Source organism: Manis pentadactyla, chromosome 12 (assembly GCF_030020395.1).
Source record: "Manis pentadactyla isolate mManPen7 chromosome 12, mManPen7.hap1, whole genome shotgun sequence".
NCBI classification, from domain to species: Eukaryota; Metazoa; Chordata; class Mammalia; order Pholidota; family Manidae; genus Manis; species Manis pentadactyla.
The window spans coordinates 19,059,252-19,082,042 of record NC_080030.1 but is presented as its reverse complement, the minus strand read 5'-3'; the positions used below and the strand labels follow the sequence as shown (position 1 = coordinate 19,082,042).

The following is a 22,791-nucleotide window of genomic DNA, read 5'->3' as shown; positions in this document are numbered from 1 at the left end:
TGGCACGTGGGGACGCAGAGGCGCAGGAGCATGCGCAGAACGCTACGGCTGCAAAGCCGGGGAGTTGGCTTTGCTAGGTGCTGAGCTTGGGGATTGGGGGGCGCTTCTTACCCCTGTTGCCACCAGGACAGACTCCAGAAAGCAGTCGCTCATTGTAGCCCTGAGCTCCCCTAACACAGCCCCAAGGTGCTACCCCCAAAACACATCCCATCCCGACGTCCCTGAGTCCCGTCCCATCGTGACCTGCCACCAACTAACGTCACGGAGTTCCCACCCTTTCTTGACCCTCTTCAAATAACCCCCCACCGTAACCTAATGCATCTCCCCATCACTCCCGACACCCCAGGCCACCCACTGGATCCACCCCCACCCCACCCCCAAATTCTCCCCACTTCCAAGCACACCCCGTACTGTGCACAAAGAGAGCTAAGGATGCATGGTTGGGGCAAACCTCAAAGGCTTTTTTAAAAACTAAGAGCTTGGTTGGGGCAGGGGCAGCGGAGACGGCTAGCAGCCCCCAGCCACAAAGTCGAAGTCCCGGAAGGCTGCCTGCTCCGTGGCTGTGAGGGGCCGCGCATCGCGGGGTGGGCTCAGCGTGGGGGCCTCCCCCGTGAACTCCTCGTCGAAGTTGCTGACATCGGTGCGGCCCGACAGAGTGGGCACAAAGGGAGGTGGCAGGCGACGGGCCAGCAGGGCGTCCCATATCAAGGTCTATGGAGAGGGGAGAGAGGAGGTGAGCATGGGAAACTGGGGGCACAGAGTGCAGGAGGAGCCAGCCCTGTGTGCACCAACCAGCCTGGACTTGTGGGGATCAGCATAAGGAGTCACAAGATGGAGGAGAAAGTGGGAACACTGGGGGCTTAGGAAGGATCCCAGTGTGCGCGTGGGATGTCCTGGTGGGCAGTGTGTGTGTGTGGGGGGGTTTCTGGGCTCATATACAGGGCAATGGTCTCCACCGAACCAGCCTGAGGTAGATGTTAGTGTAGGAGGGTCACTGGGTTAGAGGAAGGCGGAAGAAAGGGGGTGACAATGTCGGTGCTGAAGTGACCAGGTCTTATGGGGGGAGTCATGATCACAAGTCCTCGGGGGGAGGCACGTGGGGGCCTCACCCTGAAGAAAGGCTGCTTTTTCACATCCTCTGCATCCCTTTCAGTGGACCCCAGCCTCCGTTCAGGATTCCTCCGCAGCAGCTGTGGGGCGGGGGGCATGTTCTGTTTTCCCCTTCCCGCCCCCAGCGCCCCTCCCTAGCCCCCCATCAAGTCAGCAGGGTCCTCACCCTGCGCATGATGCCGATGGCTTCAGCTGACAGGAAGCGGGGGTAGCGAACCTCATCATTAACGATACTGTCAAATACCTCCTCCTCGTCGTCCCCTGGGAATGGGGACTGGGGACAGGGAGAGCCAGGGTGAAATAGGCCTCTCCATTGGCCATTCCACACCCAGCCCCACCCAAGCCCTCTGCTCAGGCTGCACCTTCACATGGGTGCTGGCTTACATGGGAAATACCCATTTACAGATATGGGCACTGAAGCCACCTGCCCTGATGACACAGCACACAGTAGAGGCACATTCTGCTCCCACTGGGATCCTAGGGACAGGCAGAGTGGGGCAGCCTGGGGGCTCACCTCACCAACGAGCATCTCATAGAGCAGCACGCCCAGCCCCCACCAGTCCACGGCCCGCGTGTATGACGTGTCCGTCAGCACCTCAGGTGCCAGGAACTCCGGGGTCCCACAGAATGTGCTGGTCCGGTCCCCAAAGCCCATCCCTAGGGGCAAGAGGGTCATGTGAGGTTATGGAGGGGGTCCTAGCTCTAGCGCAGCCCAGCATGGGTTGGTCCAGAAAGCCAATCCCACCCTGGAGTCAGGGTGGGGGGTAAACCTGGGGATTCCCAGGGACTCCATTCCCTCCCAGCTGTCTAATCCCCAGAGGCCGGCCCCTCAAATCCCAGCCCCGCCCCTCACCCTCCTTGCAGAGACCAAAGTCTGCGATCTTGACATAGCCCTCGGTGTCCAGGAGCAAATTGTCCAACTTCAGGTCCCTGTGAGGGGTTGGGGGACGTAAAGAGGGATGAGTGGGAAATCTGGGTCCTGCCTGAAGCCTGAGGGCCCCCAAGTGGACAAAGCGTGTATGCACAAGCACATGCACGCACAGAGGCACATACCTGTAGACAATCTTGTGTTCGTGCAGAAACTGCAGCCCCAGCACCACACAGGCTGAATAGAAACTGCAGAGAGAGGCCAGTGTGAAGAAGCTAGGCCTCTCAACAAGGGGGGAAGGCCACACAGGCCTGGCTCCCGCATCCTCAGAAGCCCCCCAGTCGCCACAACTCCAGGAGGCTGAAGGGAGATGGGGCATGTGGGGCTATGGGTGGGAAGGGGACTGCCAGCCTCTTGGGGTCAAGTTGTTAGCGGGGCTGGGCTCACACAGCACGGGGCTCGGAGAACACGTCACTGTGGATGTGCAGCATGAGATCCCCACCGGCCGAGTACTCCATCACAAAGCATACGTGGTCTGGAGTCTGGAAACAGCCAAACAGGTTTACCAGGAAGGGGTGTCCCGCGTTGGTCACAGCCGCCAAGATCCGCTTCTCACACATCAGGCTGGGCAGGGTGGAGGGCAGGGGTCAGAGACCATGGCAGCCCTCTACCCCCAAATCGCACACTGCCCAGAGTCTTCAATCATCAGATATTTGCTAAGGGCTTCACATGTCTGTGCAACCTTGGGAAAGGTGCTTAATATTTCTGAACCTCAGTAGCTGTGTTGGCTAAACAGGCATCCAGAATCCGTCTGTCATCCTAGTAACAGCCCTGCAACTCCCCTTTGGGGAACTGCCAGGCATGGATCAATTGCAGCACCTCATTTCCCTGGCTAGGAATTTGTTCAGGATGGGCAAGCCAAGCCAGTGAAACTCCATCTCAGGATTTCTGCCAGAATTCTTAAGGAAGAAGGGATAAAGCTGGTGGATGATGCTTAAACTGCTAGGGTAGGGGGCATCCCTGCCCCCACGAGGGCACTGCAAGCAAAGGGAAACAGAACTGAGAGACATCTGAGCACCTCATTACAGCCATACCTGAAAGCAGCCCCCTTCTAGACTTTTCTGATCTGGGGCAATAAATTCCTCTATTTGCTTATACCTGTCTGACTTGGGTTACTGATTAACAAAAGGATGTCAGGGAAACTGGGAACAATCTCAGTGCCTCTGCTGAGCATTTACAGGGGGTAGGCACTGTGCAGAATCCTCTAGACATCCTTTCATTTAATCTACCCAATGACCCTTCAAAAAGACATCATTACTCCCCTTTTATAGATGGGGAACCAAAGGTTCAGAAGGGCAAAGTGACTTCCCCAGAGTTTCTAAGCACGTCTGTGGCAGATTTGAACCCCAGGACCCTGACCCCAAAGCACAGGCTTCAGAGCCCAAGTCCCTAGGTTTGAATCCCAGACCTGTTGCTCTCTGGCTGTGACCTTGGAAAATTTGCTCCACCTGTCTATGCCATCAGCAGAATGGGAGCAGTAACAGTATCTACCCCATAAGGCTGTCATGGGGAACAAATGGGTTTCAGAACATAAAGTGCATAGTGAGTGCTTTCTAAGAGTTATTATTAGCATTGGGAGCACCAGCTTAGTAAGTGCCAGTACTGTTATGAATCACTGTCACAGCAGCTCCGAAGAAAAGATGCCCTGTCTCCTATTTCCCAGAGGAGAAGACTGAGGTTCTCAGAGGGCCTGAGCAGGGTCCTCACCTCTCCACCTCGTCTCGGGCCACAATGTCCCCTTTCTTCAAAGCCTTGATGGCAAACAGCTCTCCACTGGGCCGGAATTCAGAAAGCAGCACCTGGAAGAACCCCAGTGGACAGGCGTGGCCTTAGCAGCCAGCCCAGGGACTCAGGGGTCTGGCCTCCTAGCCTCCCAGCACTTCGGCCCCTACTTCACCTTCCCGAAGTGCCCCCGGCCCAGCACTGCCAGGAACTTGAAATCCTCGAGGGTCAAGGGTGACTTCCCCAGAGGGCTGTGGAAAAAGGACACTGGTGGGGATGGTGACAGTGGGCAGGGGTGGCAAATGGTGGGTGGGGGAGGGGTGTCACCTGCACAGGGTGGGGCCTGGGGTCTCCTGGGTCTCTGAAGGCAGCATGGGAGTGGTGAGTGTTTCCTGGATCGGGAAACTCTATACCAGAGAGAGGAGGGCAGAGTGAGGTAAGTCAGAGGCACCTATGACCACAGTAGCCACCAAGGCTCCCATCACCTCTCTGACCTCACCTCTCCCTTTTGCTCTCCCCTTCACTCACTCTTTTCTAGCCACACTGATCCTCTCACTGTGCCCTGAACACTCCAGGCATGTTTCCACCCCAGGGCCTTTGAATGGGCTATTCCCTCCACCTGGAATGCTCTTTTCTGGACACCTGCATGGCTGTCCCCCCACCTCCTTCAGCCCGTTATTCCAATGTCAAATGTCACAGCTGACCACCTCATCAAATATCTAACAGAACCTCCCAATACTTCTTGTCCCCCCGTCGGCTATATTTTTCTCCCTAGCCCATTTCAGGTTGTAAATATATTTTATCATTTACCTACAGAGTTCCTCTATGGGTATTAGCTCTATGAGCTACTTAGGTCACTCTACCACATTCATATATATCTTTGAAAAGACCCAAGGTTAATATTGTATATGGGAAAAAATTACCTACTGGTCCATCATCTGCTACTATAGCCACAGTTCCAAATATTCATTCAGTGCAAACAGGTTTACTGTGGGAAAGACAGTCTTCTCCAGCCCAGCCACCCTCCCAGAGCCAGGCACTGTTAATAACTTCCTGGGTATATTTTTTGATATATTCTATATCCACACAAGCAAAAGCGCTGCTAGATGCCCCATTTTTCTTGCACCCACTATTGACAACATTCCAATCTTGCCTCTCTCACTGGACAATGTCTTGGAAATCATCTACACCAGCACACATAGACTGCCTCCTTTTTCACAGCTGTGTGCTATCCCACCTGTAAAATAGTTTGTTTATTTAGCACTGGTTCCTACTGATGAGGTCTGGCATTGTTTCCACTCTTTCACGCACACAACGCTGGTGCAGTGAACATCCTGAATGTGCATGTGTGAATGTCAGGACAGATGTCCAGGGTTGGAACAGCTGGGTCAAGACAATGTCCATTTTTAACACAGACAGCTATGTGTTCCCAAGGAGATGCAATGATGCGCATGCCTCCCACTGACTGCCTATTTCCCAGCATCCACCCCAGCACCCAGTGTTACTACATGTCCAGATTTTTTTGCCTAGCTCATCTAATATGAGATATCTCATTTACTTTAATGCCATGAGGCATACATATTATTATTTTCATTTTTTCAAAATGAAGTATAAAATATAGTCGGTGAGGTGAGCAAAGGGACCAGCTCTTACATACATGTTCCACACAGGTACCCATCAATCACATGGACCAGCGGTTGGTAAACTGTTTTTGGTGCAGTCTGTGAGCTTACAGTGGTTTTTACATTTTTCAAGGGATGGAGGAAAAAGTCAAAAGAAGAGTAATATTTCATGATCTGTGAAAGTGATCTGACATTCAAACTTCAGTGTCTGTCAGCAATGTTTTACCAGAACAGAGCCATGTTCATTTGTGTTTATATGTATCGTTTGTGGCTGCTTTCTGCAACGGCAGTGTTGAGTCATTGTGACCAGGGCTGTCTGGCCCACAAAGCCAAAGGTACTGCCTATATAGCCCTTTACAGAAAAAGTGTGCTGACCTCTGACCTAGACCAAGATGCACAACATTCCCACTGCCCTGGCAGGCTCCCGGGGAACCCCTCATCAATGATCTCCAGCCCCCACTCATGACATGAGTATTAAACATGCTCATTGAACAGGGTAGCATCCAGAGCACAGAGAGGTAAAGCGGCTTGCTGTGGTCACACAGCTAGGAGGCGGCAGAGCAGAGATGGAGACCCAGGCGGCCTGGCTCCCAAGCTCATGTTTTTACCCAGGACAGAGAATGAGACCCCAGTTCTGGCAGAGACACGCTGTGTGACCCAGGGAAGTTCCTGGCGGTCTCAGGGCCTTGAGCTGGAAAGGAGGCCTGGAGCAGGACCCTCCCCTACCCCACCCCGCCCCACTGATGCTGTGGAAGCCAGGTCTTTTGGGGGAAGGTGAGGAACACTCACCAGGCTCAGTGGGCTGGAAGGTGGTCGCAGAGGACTTTTCTGGGACAGGCTGTCTGAGTCAGCCCCAAGGCTCAGCTTCTCCATTGATATATCGCTGCAGCACAAGAAAGGCGAGTGTGTCCAGGATGCTGCACTGTGAGAAGCAACCAGGGCAATCTAGACCCCAGGGCCCTCCCTCCTTACCCTGTGGACCGGGCCTCGGGTCCTGGAGAAGCCCCAGGGCTGAAGGTGCCTGTGGCTGTGGTGTTAGGGATAAGCCTTCGAAGCAGCCGCACCCAGGTGGCAACATCAATGTTCATTTGTCTGGCGCGCTGAAATGCCTTCCCTGGGGAGACCAGGCAGATGTCACCCTCCATGGTGCTCCTGGAACTCCTGCTCTCCCCAGCCCTGCCCCACCTCCTCACCTTGCTGCTTGGAGAAGATTTTTTTCTGCCGTCGGAGCCGGGGTATCCGCTCAATGACAGGGTTGTGGAAAGTAACCTGGGGACAGGGGCCAACAGGTGAGGACCCTCACTCACCTTCAGGCAGCTTGTTGGCGAAGCCCTTAGGAGCATCTGCATAACCGTATGTCAGGGGCTCTGATCACTGTGGTATTGCATTCAGCCACAGAGCACTTTGCAGCTGTACTAAGGGGTTATAAAGCCCATCACTGCTTGACAGGGCCACCTCCTGCTGTGCCATCTTTGGAAAGGTAAGAGGCAGGCAACCAGGCCCTCCTCTAGGGATGGGGAGGGGGTCTGACCCAACAAGACATATACACAACTCCTACAACATCTAGTGTCCCAGTTCCCTAAGTAAGGTCCCAGACCTGCAGCATCACCTGGGAACTCACTAGAAATGCAGATTCAGAAACACTGGGGGCAGGGCCCCGAAGTCTGTGCTTTAGCCAGCCCACTCATGTGGGGAAACCACTGGTCTAGCAGGGTTCTCCCAACCCCACTGCATCTTCTACAAGGTACTAAAATCACAGAACTGTACTTCATGTGTGTCCAGTGTGATCACCACTAGCCACATCTGGCTACTTAAATTAAGTAAAATTAAAACTTTAGTTCTCTGGACATGCTAACCACGCTTCAAGTAACTGGCGGCTTGTACAGGAGACAGTGTGGACATAGAGCATTTCCATCTATGACAGAACTCACTGTTATAGGCTGACAACAGAATAGTGGAAAGTTATATTGGAATGGTGCTTTTGGGAGGCATAAGACCAAAACACAGTGTTTTACATAAACCTGGGAAATAAGCAAGACTGCTTCAGAGTTGCCCCCTGGGCCCCCATCCACCATTGTCTGCTTGGTTTTGGACAGTCTTCCCAACAGAAGAACCACGTCACTACCCTGCCGGGTGAAGTCAGCCTTCCGCTGCTCTTTCCCTACAGCTGTCCTAAATTATGAGATCACACAGGCATTCCCACATGGGGACATGGATATGGGGAGATAGAGACATATGTGTGTATGTGTGTGTATGCGAGTGTAAAACAAGGCACATGTATACACGAGGGGCAGACTTAAGTAAATTTTTAAGATAATTTTGGCTAAATGAGGGGGCCAGTGCCTTCCCTTCTCTGTCAGATGTGACAAATAACAGTCCGTCTTGCCCTGGCTTGTTGTGAGGATTAAGGGAGGATTAACGGGTCAATGTCAGCAAAGCACTCAGATGGGAACGACACGTACAGTGGTGAGCATTTGATAATGCATCTGATTGTCGGATCACTATGTCGTACACCTGAATTCAATAAAATATTGTATGGCAACTATACTTCAGTAAGAAAAACAATGTCAGCAAAGCACTTAGCCCAGGGCTTGGCTCATCCTCCAAGGATTCAGCCAGAAAGGTTATTTACCCCATCAGCTCTCAACTAGGGGATACTGGCGAGACATTTCAGATTGTTGCAACTTGGGGACGGGATGCTCCTGGCATCCCGAGGTGGCCCTCGCACCTGAGAATCATCCAGCCCCACATGTCCATAGTGCTAACGGTGGGCTACCCCAATCTGAACCCTAACACTGCTGTGGAAGGAACATCTTACTCTGAACCACAACTGTGGTTCTAACAGCAATCTTCATGACATGTCATTTTTGCTCTTTTTTTTCTGGCTTGACAGCATTTTATGATTAAAAATTTTTTTTTAGTACTTATCTTAGAACAAAATGATTCCAGTTTAAGTCATGTCACTGATGTGACTAATTATATGTTCTTTTCTATCAAGGTTCAGAGACCAATGGAAAACATGTCATCCCCTTCAAGAATGGGCACAAGAGCTGCAGGAATATTTTCTCAGGGATTGGCTGTACCTCGGCCACCAGGCAGCCCTGGGGTTCCATGTCCAACTGCACCTCATGCCTCTCATTGTCCAAGAAATCTTCCAACTTTAGGAATTTGAGGGCACACAGGCCCCGCTGGTCCCGCCAGAACACAGCCAACTCCAGTTCCCGTGCCTGAAGGAAGAAGAGGGCCATCACTTGGGGTGCCTGAGGTCCAGAAGCCCTTCTCTTCCAGTCCCTGTTGTCCCCCAACCTAGGTTACCCTCTCCAGCTCCAGGGTAAAGCTCTGGTCCCAGGAGTTGAGGCCACATGGCTTCCAGGATGTCTGCCCCACCACTGTGTTATCCAGCTTGAGCACAGTGCTAACCTCGCCTGGAACAGATGTAAGGGTGGGAGGTCAGGAAATGCTGGGGGGTAGGGAATCTTTTTTATTTTATTAAAGAAATCCTCTCCTCCCCCCTATCATATCCTGCTGTGCTAGCCTGAAAAAGCTGCCTGTCACATTAAGGTCTTTAATCTACCTCCAGTTAATTTTTGTATATGGTGTGAGGAGGGATCCAAATTTTTACTCTATACACAAGTTCCAACAATAAATTCCTAAGTATTTGCCCTAGAAAGACGCATGCAGGAGGTGCATAAATATAATGCTTATATAAGGGCTCCAAGCAAGAAACATCTCCCTGTCCATTAACAAGATAATTAATATATCAACAGTAACATATTCTTATTAGCTAAACCATGAAATTGTTGACATTCAACCAGTTTTTACCTGAAAAGAAAAAAAAAGACAGCAACTTGATATGGCACAGTCTAAGACAATGGACTATTAAACAGGAGTAAAAATTAATGAATGAACTTTAGTTTCATGCAATGATATGTATATAACTCCCAAACAATGTTGAATGAAAAAAGCCATTACCATGGAATACATTCTGTGTGATTCCACATATATGAAGTTCAAACACCAGGCAAAATTAAACTATCATTTTGAGATGTGTACACAGGTGCTAAAACTACAAAGAAAAGCAAGAAATGATAACCATAAAAGTCAGGCGAGTAGCTACCTCAAGGGCAGAGGAAGGGGCTGGAATTGGGGAAGGGGGCATGAGGGAGTTCCCAGACAGTTCTATTTCTTGACCTGTGTGGTGGAAACATGGGTGTTTGCTCTCTTGTCATTCTTCAACACATACTTTTTAGTACCTTTGTATTAACTTTTTAAAAAAATTGTGGTAAAACTCATCTAACATAAAATTTGTCACTGTAATATTTTAAGGGTACAGCTCAGTGGTATTAAATATGTTTGCATTGTTGTGCGGCCACCACCATCCATCTCCAGAACTCTTTTCACTGCCCGAACCAAAACTCTGTCCCCAGTAAACACTCACTCCTTATCGCTCCCCTCTCCCCAGGCCACTGGTAACTACCAGTCTTTCAATCGATATGAACTGGACTATTCTAGATGCCTCATAGAAGTGGAATCACATTGAATCTGTCCTTTTGCACCTGGCTTATTTCACTTAGCATAATGACCTCAAGTTCATTCATGCTGTGGCACATGTCAGAATGTCCTTCCTTTATAAGGAGGAATAATATTCCATTGCACAGATATGCCATTTTTTGTTTATCCATTTATCCATCAATAGACACTCAGGTTTCTTCCACCTTTGGGCCACCGGGACTAGTGCTGCTATGAACATAGGTACACAAGCATCTCTTTGAGACACTGTTTTCAACTATTTCGGGAATGCACTCAGAGGTGGGATCGCTGGATTATATGGTAATTCCATGTTTAATTTTTGAGGATCTGCATACTGTTCTCCACAGCGGCTGCACCAATTTACATTCCCCCCAACAGTGAACAAGGGTTCCAATTTCTCCACATTCTTCCTAACATCTGCTGTTTTGTTTTAGCGTGTCCACCCTAATGGGTGTAATGTGTTAGAGGGTTACCAACATGGGCATCCCAGGACCCCTGCCCCACCTCATTCCCCCAGGCTCAGGAGGCCTACTCACTGGTGTTCTCAGTCTCTACTTTGAGGCTGCTGCGGCCACTGAGGCTTCCACTTCGACTGTAAAGGCCCCGTGCTGGGCGGCTCAAGAAGGGAGTTCGGCTGTCGGGGGTCACAGGCCCCCCCACCGAGGGTGAGGGGTTCCAGGGCATGGTCTCTGGAAGGTCCTTGCAGCCCACCACACGTACCTCCAGGGTCCCTAAGGGAGTGGCAGGCTCAGAGGGGGGCCACCTCTGGGGCAGGCCGAGGGGTTGGGACTGCAGGTGAAATGGGCATGTCCAGGAGTGGCCAGCACGCAGGCAGGAGCTGGTGAGGAACAGTCAGGGTGCGGCAGAGGGTTTGATGCAGGAATGGCTGTGCCCAGAGGTAAAGGGAAGAGGACGAGGCTGGGGTGGGCCAGGCTGGGGTTCTGGGCTTGAGATGCCAGGTTTTAGTGACAGAAGAGGTGTTCAAGGCGTAGGCTAGGAGTCTGGGAGCTGAGGAGCCGGGTCAGACTAGGGTATCCAGGGTAGGACTCAGAGGGCAGATCTGAGGTCTAACACTGGGGCTGGGGTCTAGTTTAGGGCTGGTCTGGGGAGGTAGTAGCTGAGGGATCCAAGTAGGGGGGGCTGGATGGCCTGGGGTTGGGGTGGAGGGGTCAGAGGCTCAGGGCTGAGGGTTCTGAGAATCTATGACTGGAGGAAAAAGTGCAGTTGGCAAGGGGTGGGGATGGGGAGACGGGGGTACTGGGGGCAAGAGTCCAGAATCGGAGGGCAAGATGGGGTGGTCCAGTGTGCATGGAACTGTCTGCCGGGGGGAAGTAGGGCCCAGGGCTAGACGGCTGCGGTGGGAGTCCAGAGATGGGGAGAGTGGAGATCTGGGTTGGGAGGGTCGGGCTGGGCAACTCGGCGGGGTAGGGAGTCCAAAGCAGCGCAGGCGGGGTCCGGGTCAGGTGGCTGGGAGGCACCTGTGAGCGGCGCGGGCTTGCACAGAGTGCTGTAGTGTGTGGCGGGGAAGGGACCGGCCAGGCGGGCACTGAAGGCTGCGGACGAGGCTGCAGCAAGCTCCTCGCGGAGCAGCCGCCCCTTCGGATGGTCGGCAGGCAGCTCCCCAAGCCGCCGCTCCAGCGCCTCCCGGAGCAACCCCAGCTTCTGGTTGGACTCGGTTAGCTTCTCCTGGGCCTGCGGTGGGAGGAGTGGGGCGGTGTTGGGGGCTCCCCTCCCCAAGGGCAGATCCAGGCCCCGCTCCCAGGCTGACTAACTTCCACCCGGGGTTGCTCTTCCCTGGACGCCTAAAACTCAAAAACCTCTGGAACCTACCCCTGGACTCCCTGAAAACCAAGCCCAACCCTTGTTGATGCCCCATCTCAGGCCGAAGTCCCACCCCAGTGAGGCCCCACCCCTTTGCTGGGCCCCACACCTTGCAACTACCCACCCCATCAAGTCCCCGCCCCTTCACCGAGCCTCCGCCCCCACAAAAAACGAGGTGATGAAGCCCCACCCCCTCACCAGGGCCCTCGCAGGTCAAGACCACGCCCCCTCGCCTGAGGCCCCGCCCCTCACCTCGCTGACTGCCTTGCGGTCGGGCGCCTTAGCGGCGCTGAGCAAGCGCAGCACATTCTTGGCGCCCTCAGCCACCGCGTGCTCGACTCGAAAGTGGTGCCGCAGCTCCTCAATGCGCAGCTCCACGGCCCCCAGGTCCGGACTCCCTGTGGGCGTGGGACACAGGCCAATGAGGCCAGCCTGAGACCAGGTACAACCATCCCGGGTCCAGACACGCAGCCATCCACTGGCCACAGACCTACTGACACACCAAGATGCATCGCATTTCTCCCAAAGGCGTGGGTCGGGAGTAACCGGGGTGGAGGGGTGTTACCCTGAAACAGCTGTATTGTCACCTGAAGGCAGGCAGTCATACTTCCACCCAGATGCAGCCACTCTTTTATCCAAACACTGTTACAGGAATGGTCCCAGGGACACAGCTAGGCTGTCACACAGGGACATATACAGAAACACACAGTCAACACAGGCTTAAGTACAGACATGTTGTCAGGGTCCCATTTCATCCCCAGGGACACCACGGGCATTCGGAACATTATAAGGATATAGTCACATAGACACAGGAACACTTAAAAAAAAAAAACAGTAACTTTTATTCATTGCTGATGGGAATACAAATCGCCTTCCAAAGGAGGCTGTTTGGCCATATCAATCAAAATCACAAATGTATTTGCCCTTTGATTCAGCAATCCCAGTTCAGGGACTTCATCCCTTAGAAACACTTCTGCACTTGACCTACCTACACAGTTATTCATTGCAGCTGGCTTTCTAAGAGCAAAAGATTGGAAATAACCCACTTTTCTCCAGTAGGGGTCGGGGCAAGTGAATGACCACCCCGTGACGAAATACAATGCAGTCAGCGGACTGGGGGCTCTGCCGTACAGATGTCACCACGCTGTTACTCACAGGTCAGCAGCATTACTCCCTTGCCACCACTTAGGCACGCTGTCACCCACAGGCAGAGGAACATACACTCTCATAAAGATGTGGTCACACTGCCACACAGGGACATTGTCCCGGGGGCAGAGAGAGATGATCATAAGACACAAACACCTTATGGGACTCATTCTCCAGGGGCTCTGACTCCAGTAAAAGGAGAATCAGGGACATAATTACACTGCCACATGTACAAGGCATAAGGACAGGTGAAGAAATGCTATCACACTGTCACACAGGCAGGGCAGTGTCACCAATACCCACAGGCACAGAGACCCAATATTGCAGGGAAATAAGCTGGCTATCCCACCCAGTGTGAAGTTACAGGGACACAGCCATAGCCTGACATACAACACAGTCACAGTTACCCAACGGCAAAGGCACAAGGACACAGCCACACTCATGTAGGGAACTTATCCCCCAGAGGCACAAGGTCACAGTCACATTTATCCATGGTTGTAGATTCCCAGGACAACTCACTACCCTGTATAATGATCCAGACTCAGACTCTGACAGTCACAAAGAGTCACAATGTCACCCACAGGTGAGGTGTGTGGCACTGACCTGGACACAAACAATGCAAACACAGGGTTATCATAGGAACCCCAATATTCATAAGCACATTGTCTTACAGAGTCACACCCTCACCCTCAGACCTACTGTCACATGTGCCCAGGGGGTCATCAAGACTTCTACACTCACAGGGACAAAGTCAGGCTGTCCCCCAAGGTTACAATGTCCCCCAGAGGCACAGGGATGTGATCTACCATTATACACCATCACTGGGAAGCTCACATAGGTATTCCTAGTACGGACGAATAATCATCTGGACAGTCACATTGACATCCCCCTGTAAAAACACACATTAGTTACAAGCCGCACTGAATGTTGTGTGTGTCCCCAGGTTCAGATGTTGAGATCTAATACTCAAGGTAATGGTGTTTGAAGGCGGGGCCTTTGGGGGGTGATCAGGTCATGAGGGTGGAGCCTCATGAATGGGATCAATGCTCTTATAAAAGGGATCCCAGAGAGGTCCCTTGCCCTTTCCATCATGGGATGACACAGCACGAAGGTGGTGTCTGTGAACCCCGAAGCAGGTTCCTACCAGACACTGGATCTGCCAGCATCTTGGTCTTGGACTTCCAGTCTCTAAACTATGATCAATAAATATCTGTTGTTTATAAGCCCCCTGGTCTATGGTATTGTTATAGCGGCCCCAGCACACTAACATCCACCAACAGCTGACACTCTCTCACAGTGATGCACCAACTATCCTCGTTACCAGGGCATACACAAAAGCCCTGGCTCCCACAGTCGATGTCCCATTATTTCTGACACACATTATGGTTTTGGGAGGAGAGTTCCCCTGCCCTATTCACGCCACCATCTTGGCTCCTCCCCCTGACACACATTAGTAACACAGACACAGTCACCCTGTACACATCAAGACCCGGTCACAAATTCAGGTTGACAGCCAGGCTAAGACACCCCCAGGTGCACATACGCAGAAACACACACAGAAACATACATACAACGAACACCCACAGTTCTACACATTTGGGGCTGGCATGACTGCCTGGCCATCACCTAGTTCAGGGGTCTGCAATTTTCTTAGATACAGAGCCAGAGATGAAATGTTTTCAGCTTTGTGGAACACACGCTCTGTTGCCATTGCTCTGGTCTGCTGCTGCATTGCAAAAGCAGCCTTAGATGACAGTAAATGAATGGGCATGGCTGTGTGCTAGCAAAACTTTATTTACAAAAGAAAAAAGGCAGTGACAGATTTGGCCTGCAGGCTGTACTTTGCTGATACCTGATGTAATGCGAACTTCACATGGGACTTGGGGTCCAGAGAGGGTTGGGATTGGATTCCCCTCACACAGGGAGTCATAGCACCCACCTTCCTGCCTCAGACAGAGCTCCCTCCCAGACCTGGGAGCTGAGCTCTTCAAGGCAGAATGCAGGACAGGCGGGCTCAGGGTGAGGGGCTCACCTTGGGCCTCATCCGGGGCTGTCTGGCTCTCCAGCTGGCCTGCCTGCAGCGCCCGGCGGAGCTGCATGCGGATGATGTCGATCTTGGTCTTACTGTCCTGCAGCATCTGCTGGGCCGTCAGTAGCAGCTTCCGGTCCTAGAGGCATGGGTGCACCATGAGGGGAAGGCCAGGAAGCTGGGCTATCCACACCTTGCAGACCTTAGGTGACCGTGTCACAGAGTGCTCATGTGTGGGTGTGACAGCATATGCAGCCATGAGTTCCTGGGTATAGTGGGGAGATGTAGCCCATGGCATGTGAACCCTGGCTGTGCCACCTAAGAGCTGTGTGACTTTGGGCAAGCCGCTCACCCTCCCTTGGCTGCTTCCTCTTCCGCAAGCACGGAAGTACTAACAGCACCGACCACCACTGGACTGCGGATTGAAGGAACTAATCTGTGTGCAGGGCTCAGAGTCAGGCCTGGCACCAGGTTTCAGCTGTCAGAATGTGGTAAGTGTTCCCTGTGGCGAGTGTACCCACACGGTAGCCATGTGGGTGAGTGCAGGGCTGACTGGGTGGCTGTGGGAGACAGTCGGCAGTACTCGGGGTCCAGATGTCTGTGTGTGCAGTTCAAGGTACGGAAATGACCGGACACAGCCCTGTGTGTATAAGGACTAGAAATTGGTCATGGATTTTTCCAGCCACTTTGTGCTGTGTTTCAAAGCCAAGCAAAGCTCATCTGCAGTATAACAAAAGCCTGGGTATTGATGGAAGGGGGCAGTAAGGAACTTTCTGGGTGACTGGAAATGTTCACTATTTTGATGTGGGTGGTATGTATGCAGATAAAAATGTATCAGGCTGTACACTGATGTTTTCCATGCTTATGTCTGTATGTGGCACCTTAATAAAAGGTAAAAAAAAAAGTTCTGAGTGGTCTGTGTCCTCTCACGTACTGTTTACATTTGTGTGCACTCACAAGCCTCGGTGCTCTCCTGATAGTGTGTGAGCATGGCTGTAATTCTCTAGCTGTCACTTGGACTCTGCTTGTCCTTGTAAGCATTTCTGGGTGTCATGGAGACCTAGGAATGTGTTCCTGGTATTGATATGACTGGGGATGTGGCTGTGTGTCTGTGTGACAAGTCTGGTCTCTGGGTGTTTACTGAATGGTCTGTGTGTCAGGATGGTGTAGGCTGTGCTGTAGGTCCTAGGCATCATGTGATGGTGTACACCTCTGTGTGTCTAGATGTGGCTGTGATGGTTATCCTCCGTGTGTCCCTAAGGCTGCTACTGCTATGTCTCTGCATGTTATGATGGTATATGCATGTGTCTATGTGTTACTATGACTCAGTGTGTTCCTACATGTTACTATGACCATGGGTGTATCTCTAGGTGTTAGAACAATGGCAGTTGTGGTCTAGGTGTCGACCTATGTATACATGCATCAGAGAGAAGCCATCAGCAGTGACAGGCTGCATGTTGCCCTGCCTGTGGACACCCTCAAGCCTCTGGGGAGTAACTGAGTGTTGGGGGGCCGGTCTCTGCCATTTGTCTAACATCACCCACAGTCATTCTGTTTCCCATATACCCCCATGAGCTCCCCACACCCTAGTCCTGTCTCCAAGTCACCCATCAGCCCCTCTGTCCCCAACCCGGAGGGTCCCAGCCTCCCATGGGGGCAGACATAGGCGGTACCTTGCCCCCACGCCCCCATCCCATGATCTGTTCGAGGACGTGCGCGCACGCTTGCTGCCCCCACCTTGGTGCTGCCGTTGCTGTATGTCTGGATCATGTTTTCTGCCCCTTGCTTCACCTTCAGCTCAATGGCTAGCTGCTTCTCCAGGCCAGCCACTCGGGTCAGGTTGGTGGCCGAGCAGGCTGGGCCACCCGCACTGGGAGAGTGGGGGTCATCTGGAGGGGGCAGGTGGGACAGAGTCACCACAGCCCTCAGCCCTATCTGCATGGGAAACTTTGCCCATGTGAGAGGATCCACCCTCTGCCCAGCCCGGGTTCCACCCCCAGGGCCAGGGGAAGGAAGAGCCGGGGGCCAGGGCCCAGAGAGTCCATCCACCCCAGCCTTCCCAGAGAAACTCCTTGGGGCTGGAACAGGAGCAGCATGAATGAGCACGGCCAAGTATCCAGCTGTGTATGAGTTCTTGGTGTTGGTGTGACTGTACAGGGGCCTCCAACTACTTATGTGGCTGTGTGAGAGAGAGAGAGAGAGAGAGAGACAGAGAGACAAAGAGAGAGAGAGAGAGAGTGTGTGTGTGTGTGTGTGTGTGTATTTGCATCTGTGACCTACAGGGTGTTGGCATGACAGAGCAAGTGTGTGACTCCCTCAGTGCTGGTACAACTGTGTGAAACGTTAGGTCTTAGAATGACTGTGGGAGATTCTGGGTGATCCTATGCATGCGTTTCTGACTGTTGGCGCAACTGTGCATTCAGATCTCTGGGCACTGGCATGACTGTGTGTGTGTGTGTCTGGGTGTTGGCACAGCTAGACACATGGCTGCTGGCAAGGCTGTGTGAGCCTCTGAAGAGTGGTGTGACTGTGGGGGGCCTCCAGGTACAGATACAACTGGAGAGATTCCGAGTGTTGGCTGAATTCTCATCACTGTCTCCAAATGTTGAAGTGACAGTGTCAGTCTCCAGCTACTGACATGTCTAGGTGATATATGGGTGTTGGTGTAAGTGCTGTTGACCTTCAGGCCTCATCTGATTGTGCATATTCTTCTCTGGCTGTTGATGGGACAGTGTCCTTCTGTAGGGGCTGGGCAGCTGTGTGTGCATGCCTCTCTAGGGCTTGGTGTGTCCATGTGTGAGAGGCTCTGGGTGTTGTCTATGTTGGTGTACCTGGGCGTGCATCACTCTGGGTGCTGATGGTAGTATGGAAGTCTGCATGGAAGCATGGTGTTACGGTGACTCTGTGAGTCTCTGGGTATTCGTGTGACAGTGTCTAGGTCCTTGGGTGTTGCCTGGCTATTGATGTGCCTGTGTGAGTCTTTGGAAATTCACGTGACACTCTGTAGGTCTTTTGGGGCTGTCCAGGTGTTGGTGTGGCTGTGTATACCTTTCCTTGGGTGTTGGATTTGATGTTTGCTCTGACATTTTGAGGCTGGAAGTTGTTGTGATCAAGTGCGTCTCCCTGGGGCTCAGTGGAGATGGGGTTGGCCTTGCTCTGGGAGACTGGGTGAGCCCCTGGCAGTGGAACTCCCAAGTCCTGCCCCCCTGGGAAGCTCTGGCTCACCCTGGGCAGTGGCCACCGGGTCAGGCAGTACCACGTGGGCGTGCAGCTCCTGCAGCTGCTGGTGCAGCAGGTCGAGCCGGCGTGAGGAGCCCCGCAGCAGGAGCTCCACGGGGCCCAGGCTGCGGCCCAGGTCTGTGGTGGCCCGCCGCAGGTTCTCGGCGCCCTCCTTCAGCTTCAGCTCCTTGCGGATCTCCCGGCGCAGCCGCTCCCGCTCCAGCTCCAGCTGCTGCTGCACCCCAGGCGCCGCCAGGTCCGCACCTGCCAGGCCCAGCTGCTCCAGCAGGGACCAGCTGCGGGGCTCGCTCTGCAGGGGATGAAACAGGGCCAGCGTGGTTAGGAGGACTCTGGGGTGCAGACAACACTTGGCCAACTCGGCCTGGCCTCCCAAGACAGGGTCTACTCCACATCTTCTGACCCTCCAGAACTGGGAGGGGAGACAAGGCCCTGTCTGTGCTTTCTGACTCCCCCGGTTGTGAGGTCCCAAGGACAGGGCCTTCTTCTTTCCATGTCCCTTCAGTCTAGGGGACTCCCTCTTCTGTTCCATATACAATGGGATTTTGGAGGACAGGCCCCATTGCTCCATCTGCCCCAAATTAGGGGATCCCTCAGTTCACTGCCTTCCACTGTCCCCCAAACAATGTCCTGAGGGCAGACGTCATCTTCCCTCTACTGCTGCCCAAACAAGGAAGTATCAAGAGCAGGCCTCTGCTGCCCCCTCCCCCCCAAAGCCATGGGGTTGGGGTGCTGATAGCAGGCCCTTCCCCTCTTGCTGTGCCCTCAAATAGGAGGTCCGGAGGGCAGGCCTCATCTTCCTTCTGCTGTACCCCAAAAGTGGGAGGTCCCAGGAATAGGCCCCATCTTTCTCCTGCTGTTACCCCCAAGCTAGGAGGTCCTGGGGGCAGGTTCCATATTCTGTCCTCTGATACTCTACAACCAGGAGCCTAAAGAGCAGAGCGCTGTCTCCCTCCTCCACCCCCAACCATGAAGCCCTCAAAAGCCCCAGATAATGTTATCTTTCAAACGGAAAACGCCAAGGCCAGGGCTCCATCTCCCCCCTTTGGTTCAAAACCAAGTGGTACCCAGGGCAGGGCCTCTGGCCGCTTCGGATCCTTTTCTGCCTGCCCCCCACAGGGACCCCAGCCCCCACCTCCAACTCCGGGTCCAAAGGGGGATCAGCCTCCGCCATCCTGGGTCCCTGCTGAGGACCCCGCCCTCTTCCTGAACCTCTGCTCTGCTAGGGCCTCTTGCTGCCACTTCCTCTTTCCTGTTAGCTCCCAGCACCCCCTGCACCAAGCCAGCTCTGGGGCATCTAGGGGACCTTCCCCCCAGCCCCTCACTCCAGGGTCGAGCCTGTTTCCCTGGAGGTAACCCAAGGGGATGCCCAAGGAGTACACAGTGTGTGCACCCCTCACACGCCACTCGTATGGCAATGGAGAGCAGGCTCCCCTGAGTGTACACAGGCTCCTGAGGCTGACTTGGATGTACACACTCTCATATACCTACAGGTGTGTGCATGGAACCTGGGCTGGCAAGGGAGTGCACACCCCGGTGTACTCTGACATGCAAACGCCCATGAGTGCTTATGTGGGTCAGTCCCCTTCCCGCAGCAGTAGGCAGTCCCAACTTCTAGCTTCCTCTCTGGTTACCCACTGCTGCTGACCACAGCTTGGAGGCCTAGGGGGCCCAGCAAGGCCTCAGCAGCGCTCTGAGGCTCCCAGTGCTGGAGGGCTGGGGTGAGGGTGGCCCCAAACCAGCAGCCCTCTGAAGCTCAAAGACAGCTATTAATAATAATAGCACTTATTGCAAGCTGCACCCAGGTAAACTAATCCAAGTCAATGTGCTATTATCACTTCATTTTCAAAATGAAGAAGAAAACTGAGGGCTACAGCAGGGATGTAACTTGTCCCAAGGTCCCACAGGCAGCAGGAGGAAAGGCTGGGATTTAAAATGGGAACACCCAGAATCAGCACTGGCTAAGGGACAGGCACGGCACTGAGTGCCCCAAGTCATTGTCTGTCCCCATCCATTTCACAGATGGGAAAGTCCTCATTAGCTTCCCACCAACCTGGAGGACAGCTACCCCCCCAGAGAGGCTTTACTGCAGATCAGGAGGGTCACACCCATGATCTGACTGAGCCCTCACATTGGTCCTGAGCAGGTGCCATCCTGTTACCCCATTTTACAAATGAGGAAACTGAGGCTCAGATAGGCGACAGCAGCAGTTCTCGATAGAGGGGGCAGGCATTTGGAAACGTCCACAAGCATTTTTGGTTGTCACAACTGGGGACCAGGAGGAGATGCTACCAGCATCTAGTGTGTGGGGCAGCAGGGCCCCTGCTCCTACAGTGCACAGAGAAGCCCCAACTTCAAAGAATGACTTGACCCCAAATGTCAATGGTGCTGAGTCTGAGAAACCCCAGGTCAAAGGACACAGACACTCAGGGCTGCTGACTATGATGACCATCAAGGATTTCACCTGCAGAGTGTCAGACAGTCTATGTCTCTCCCCACCATGAACACCATCTTAGCCACCTTCTTCTGATGGCAGAACCGTGGCTCAGACAGGCTTAGGCACACGGCCCAGGACACAGCAAGGTAAGAGACAGCACTGGAATTTAAACCCGGGCTCACCTAATACTCCTCGCTCCAAACCAGGTGCTGCCCACTGCCCATCCCCACCCATCCCCAGCAGGCAGAGCAGGGGTACAGCCAAGAGCAAGGCTGGCTCAAAAGGGGGGGCGTCCAGGCAGAGAGGAGCAGTAGGCTCCCTGGGCCCCACCTCTGAGAGCTGAGGCCCGAGAATATGCAGAGTAGGGAGGGAGGGAGGGCAGCTTGACCTCCTGGGTTCTCTTCCCTTGGGTGACTCACTTCTAACCAGGGAGCAGGGGTCACCTGAGGGCTAGCAAAGTGAACCCATGAAGCAGGGGCCTGGCCCAGCTTTGGAGAATTCCTGCTCCCCAACCTCCCACTATTATTGCACAGTAGACCCCAAGTCCACAGGACCCACCTCCCAGAACCCCCCTCTTCCCAGAGCAGTCAATGATCTGGACCCCCACATCCGGAGATTTCAATGCTTTGGGCGTTTCCGGAACCTGGACAGGACATCCGTTTGCCAGACACAGAACAGACAGGCACACTTTGGGACAGACAGAGGGACAGGGTGGCAGGCACAAGAAAGGAATGACCAGGAGGGAGAAAAAAAGCGGGTAAGAGGTGGGAAAGGGGACAGAGCACGAGTCCAGCCTCATCCCAGGAATCACAGTCTCTGTCCAAGTCATGTTCGGTACATGGTCAAGTGCATGCATGCGCCAGGGGACTGAGGGCTGGGGGCAGAGGCAGGGATCCTGGCCCACCCCTGCCCCAAGGTCTGACCTTGTGTGATCGGCAACACCAGATACGCCCAGCTCCTCGGCAAGGCTGGCAGGCCATCAGCAGGACTGGGGTAGGGGGGCAGGGATCACAGGGGAGACACAGGGGGTGGGGGCAGGTGCAGAAGGAGACGAGAACCCAGTTACAGAGCAACCAAAGGACAACAGAGGGATGGTGAGGCAGTAAAGGGGGCACCAGGGGCCAGGACATGTCTCAGACTTGGGTCACTGAACCAAAGGTCAGAGATCACCCTGGCCCTGCTTGTCACAGATCGGGGAGGTGAGTCCAGGGCTGTGATGTTCACAAGGTGGCACGGGGAGAATGTGGCTGGGCGGCAGGTTGCTACCAGTCACCTGTGCGTGTGCGTGTGTGCGTGTGTGCGTGTGCATGTGTGAGTGGATGGGGGGGTGATCCAGCGCTGCCACCCAAGACCAGGCAGGGTTCCAGGTATGAAAGAATCCCCAATCTGGGATAAGGTTCCACCTGGCAGCCCAGAGAGTTGCAGTTGCAGTGTGGGTCCCCCGGACCCCACCTGATGAAGTGACTCGGGCACTTCCGCCAACAGGTGCCAATGTGGGTGGCGTCGGGACCACCGTAAAGCTCAGTCGGAGGCGGGGGCCGCTGGAGCTTTGGTGTGCGGGGGAGGGGCACAGCGGACCGGCCTCCTCCCTGCTGGGGGCACGAGCTAGGCACCTGCCCCAGGTGGAGCGGCACCTGCCGGAACAGACCGCTGGGAAGGTGGGGAGTGGAGTGGCAGGGGCGACAGGCGCCGGACGCACGCCAGCCGCAGAGTCGAGCCTCCGCCGCGCCCCCTCTAATTCCCGGGGTGAAGCGGGGGCCTCCGGGACCTCCCCACAACCCCACCCTGTGCGTACCTCCACCTGCTGAGAAGGGGGCCCTGCTGGTTCCGCGCTGACCCACGGAGGGGGCGCCGGGCGCTCCGGAGGCCCCTGCCCTGGCCGCCCGGCTCCCAGGGACTCCGGCATCGCGCGGGCGGGGGTCCCCGGCGCCAGGCGGCCGCCGAGTGACTGCGGACACAGGTGCGCCTACCTGCAAGGCGTCGCTGGCCATGTCCTCGCGCCGCCCGCCAGGGGTCCCCGCGCCGAGGGAGGGAGGGAGGGGCGGTGGGAAGAGCGCGCGTGCGCCCCGCGCGGGGCGGGGAGGAAGCAGGCGCGGGGCGAGCCCCCCCAGGCGCGCGGCCCTCTCCGGCTTGCTCCGCTCGGGCCCCGCCTGGCCAGGCCGTCGCGTCCGCTCGCCGCGCCCTCCGTCCCCAGCGGCGGCCGGGCCCG

General features: G+C 54.3%; 1 protein-coding gene across 3 annotated transcripts; it reads right to left on the bottom strand.

The window, feature by feature from the left end:
- Positions 1 to 440: 440 nt before the first annotated feature.
- Positions 441 to 22,784, bottom strand: PKN1 (protein kinase N1). 3 transcript variants are annotated; one of them, XM_036879931.2, is made up of 22 exons: positions 22,553 to 22,784; positions 18,134 to 18,437; positions 16,646 to 16,797; positions 14,912 to 15,047; positions 11,986 to 12,131; positions 11,391 to 11,604; positions 10,449 to 10,643; positions 8,698 to 8,807; positions 8,466 to 8,609; positions 6,576 to 6,651; positions 6,355 to 6,496; positions 6,172 to 6,265; positions 4,088 to 4,167; positions 3,936 to 4,011; positions 3,746 to 3,837; positions 2,426 to 2,602; positions 2,164 to 2,226; positions 1,964 to 2,040; positions 1,625 to 1,767; positions 1,277 to 1,384; positions 1,110 to 1,190; positions 441 to 711 (listed from the first exon to the last, which is right to left on the bottom strand). In XM_036879931.2, exons 1-22 carry the CDS (start codon positions 22,571 to 22,573, stop codon positions 508 to 510), a joined length of 2,835 nt encoding a protein of 944 aa, XP_036735826.1. In that variant the 5' UTR covers positions 22,574 to 22,784; the 3' UTR covers positions 441 to 507. The 3 variants fall into 3 exon arrangements, with proteins under 3 accessions (XP_036735826.1, XP_036735802.1, XP_036735819.1); XM_036879907.2 differs by lacking the exon at positions 22,553 to 22,784 and adding an exon at positions 22,378 to 22,503; XM_036879924.2 differs by lacking the exon at positions 22,553 to 22,784 and adding an exon at positions 19,281 to 19,383.
- Between the last annotated feature and the right edge of the window lie 7 nt (positions 22,785 to 22,791).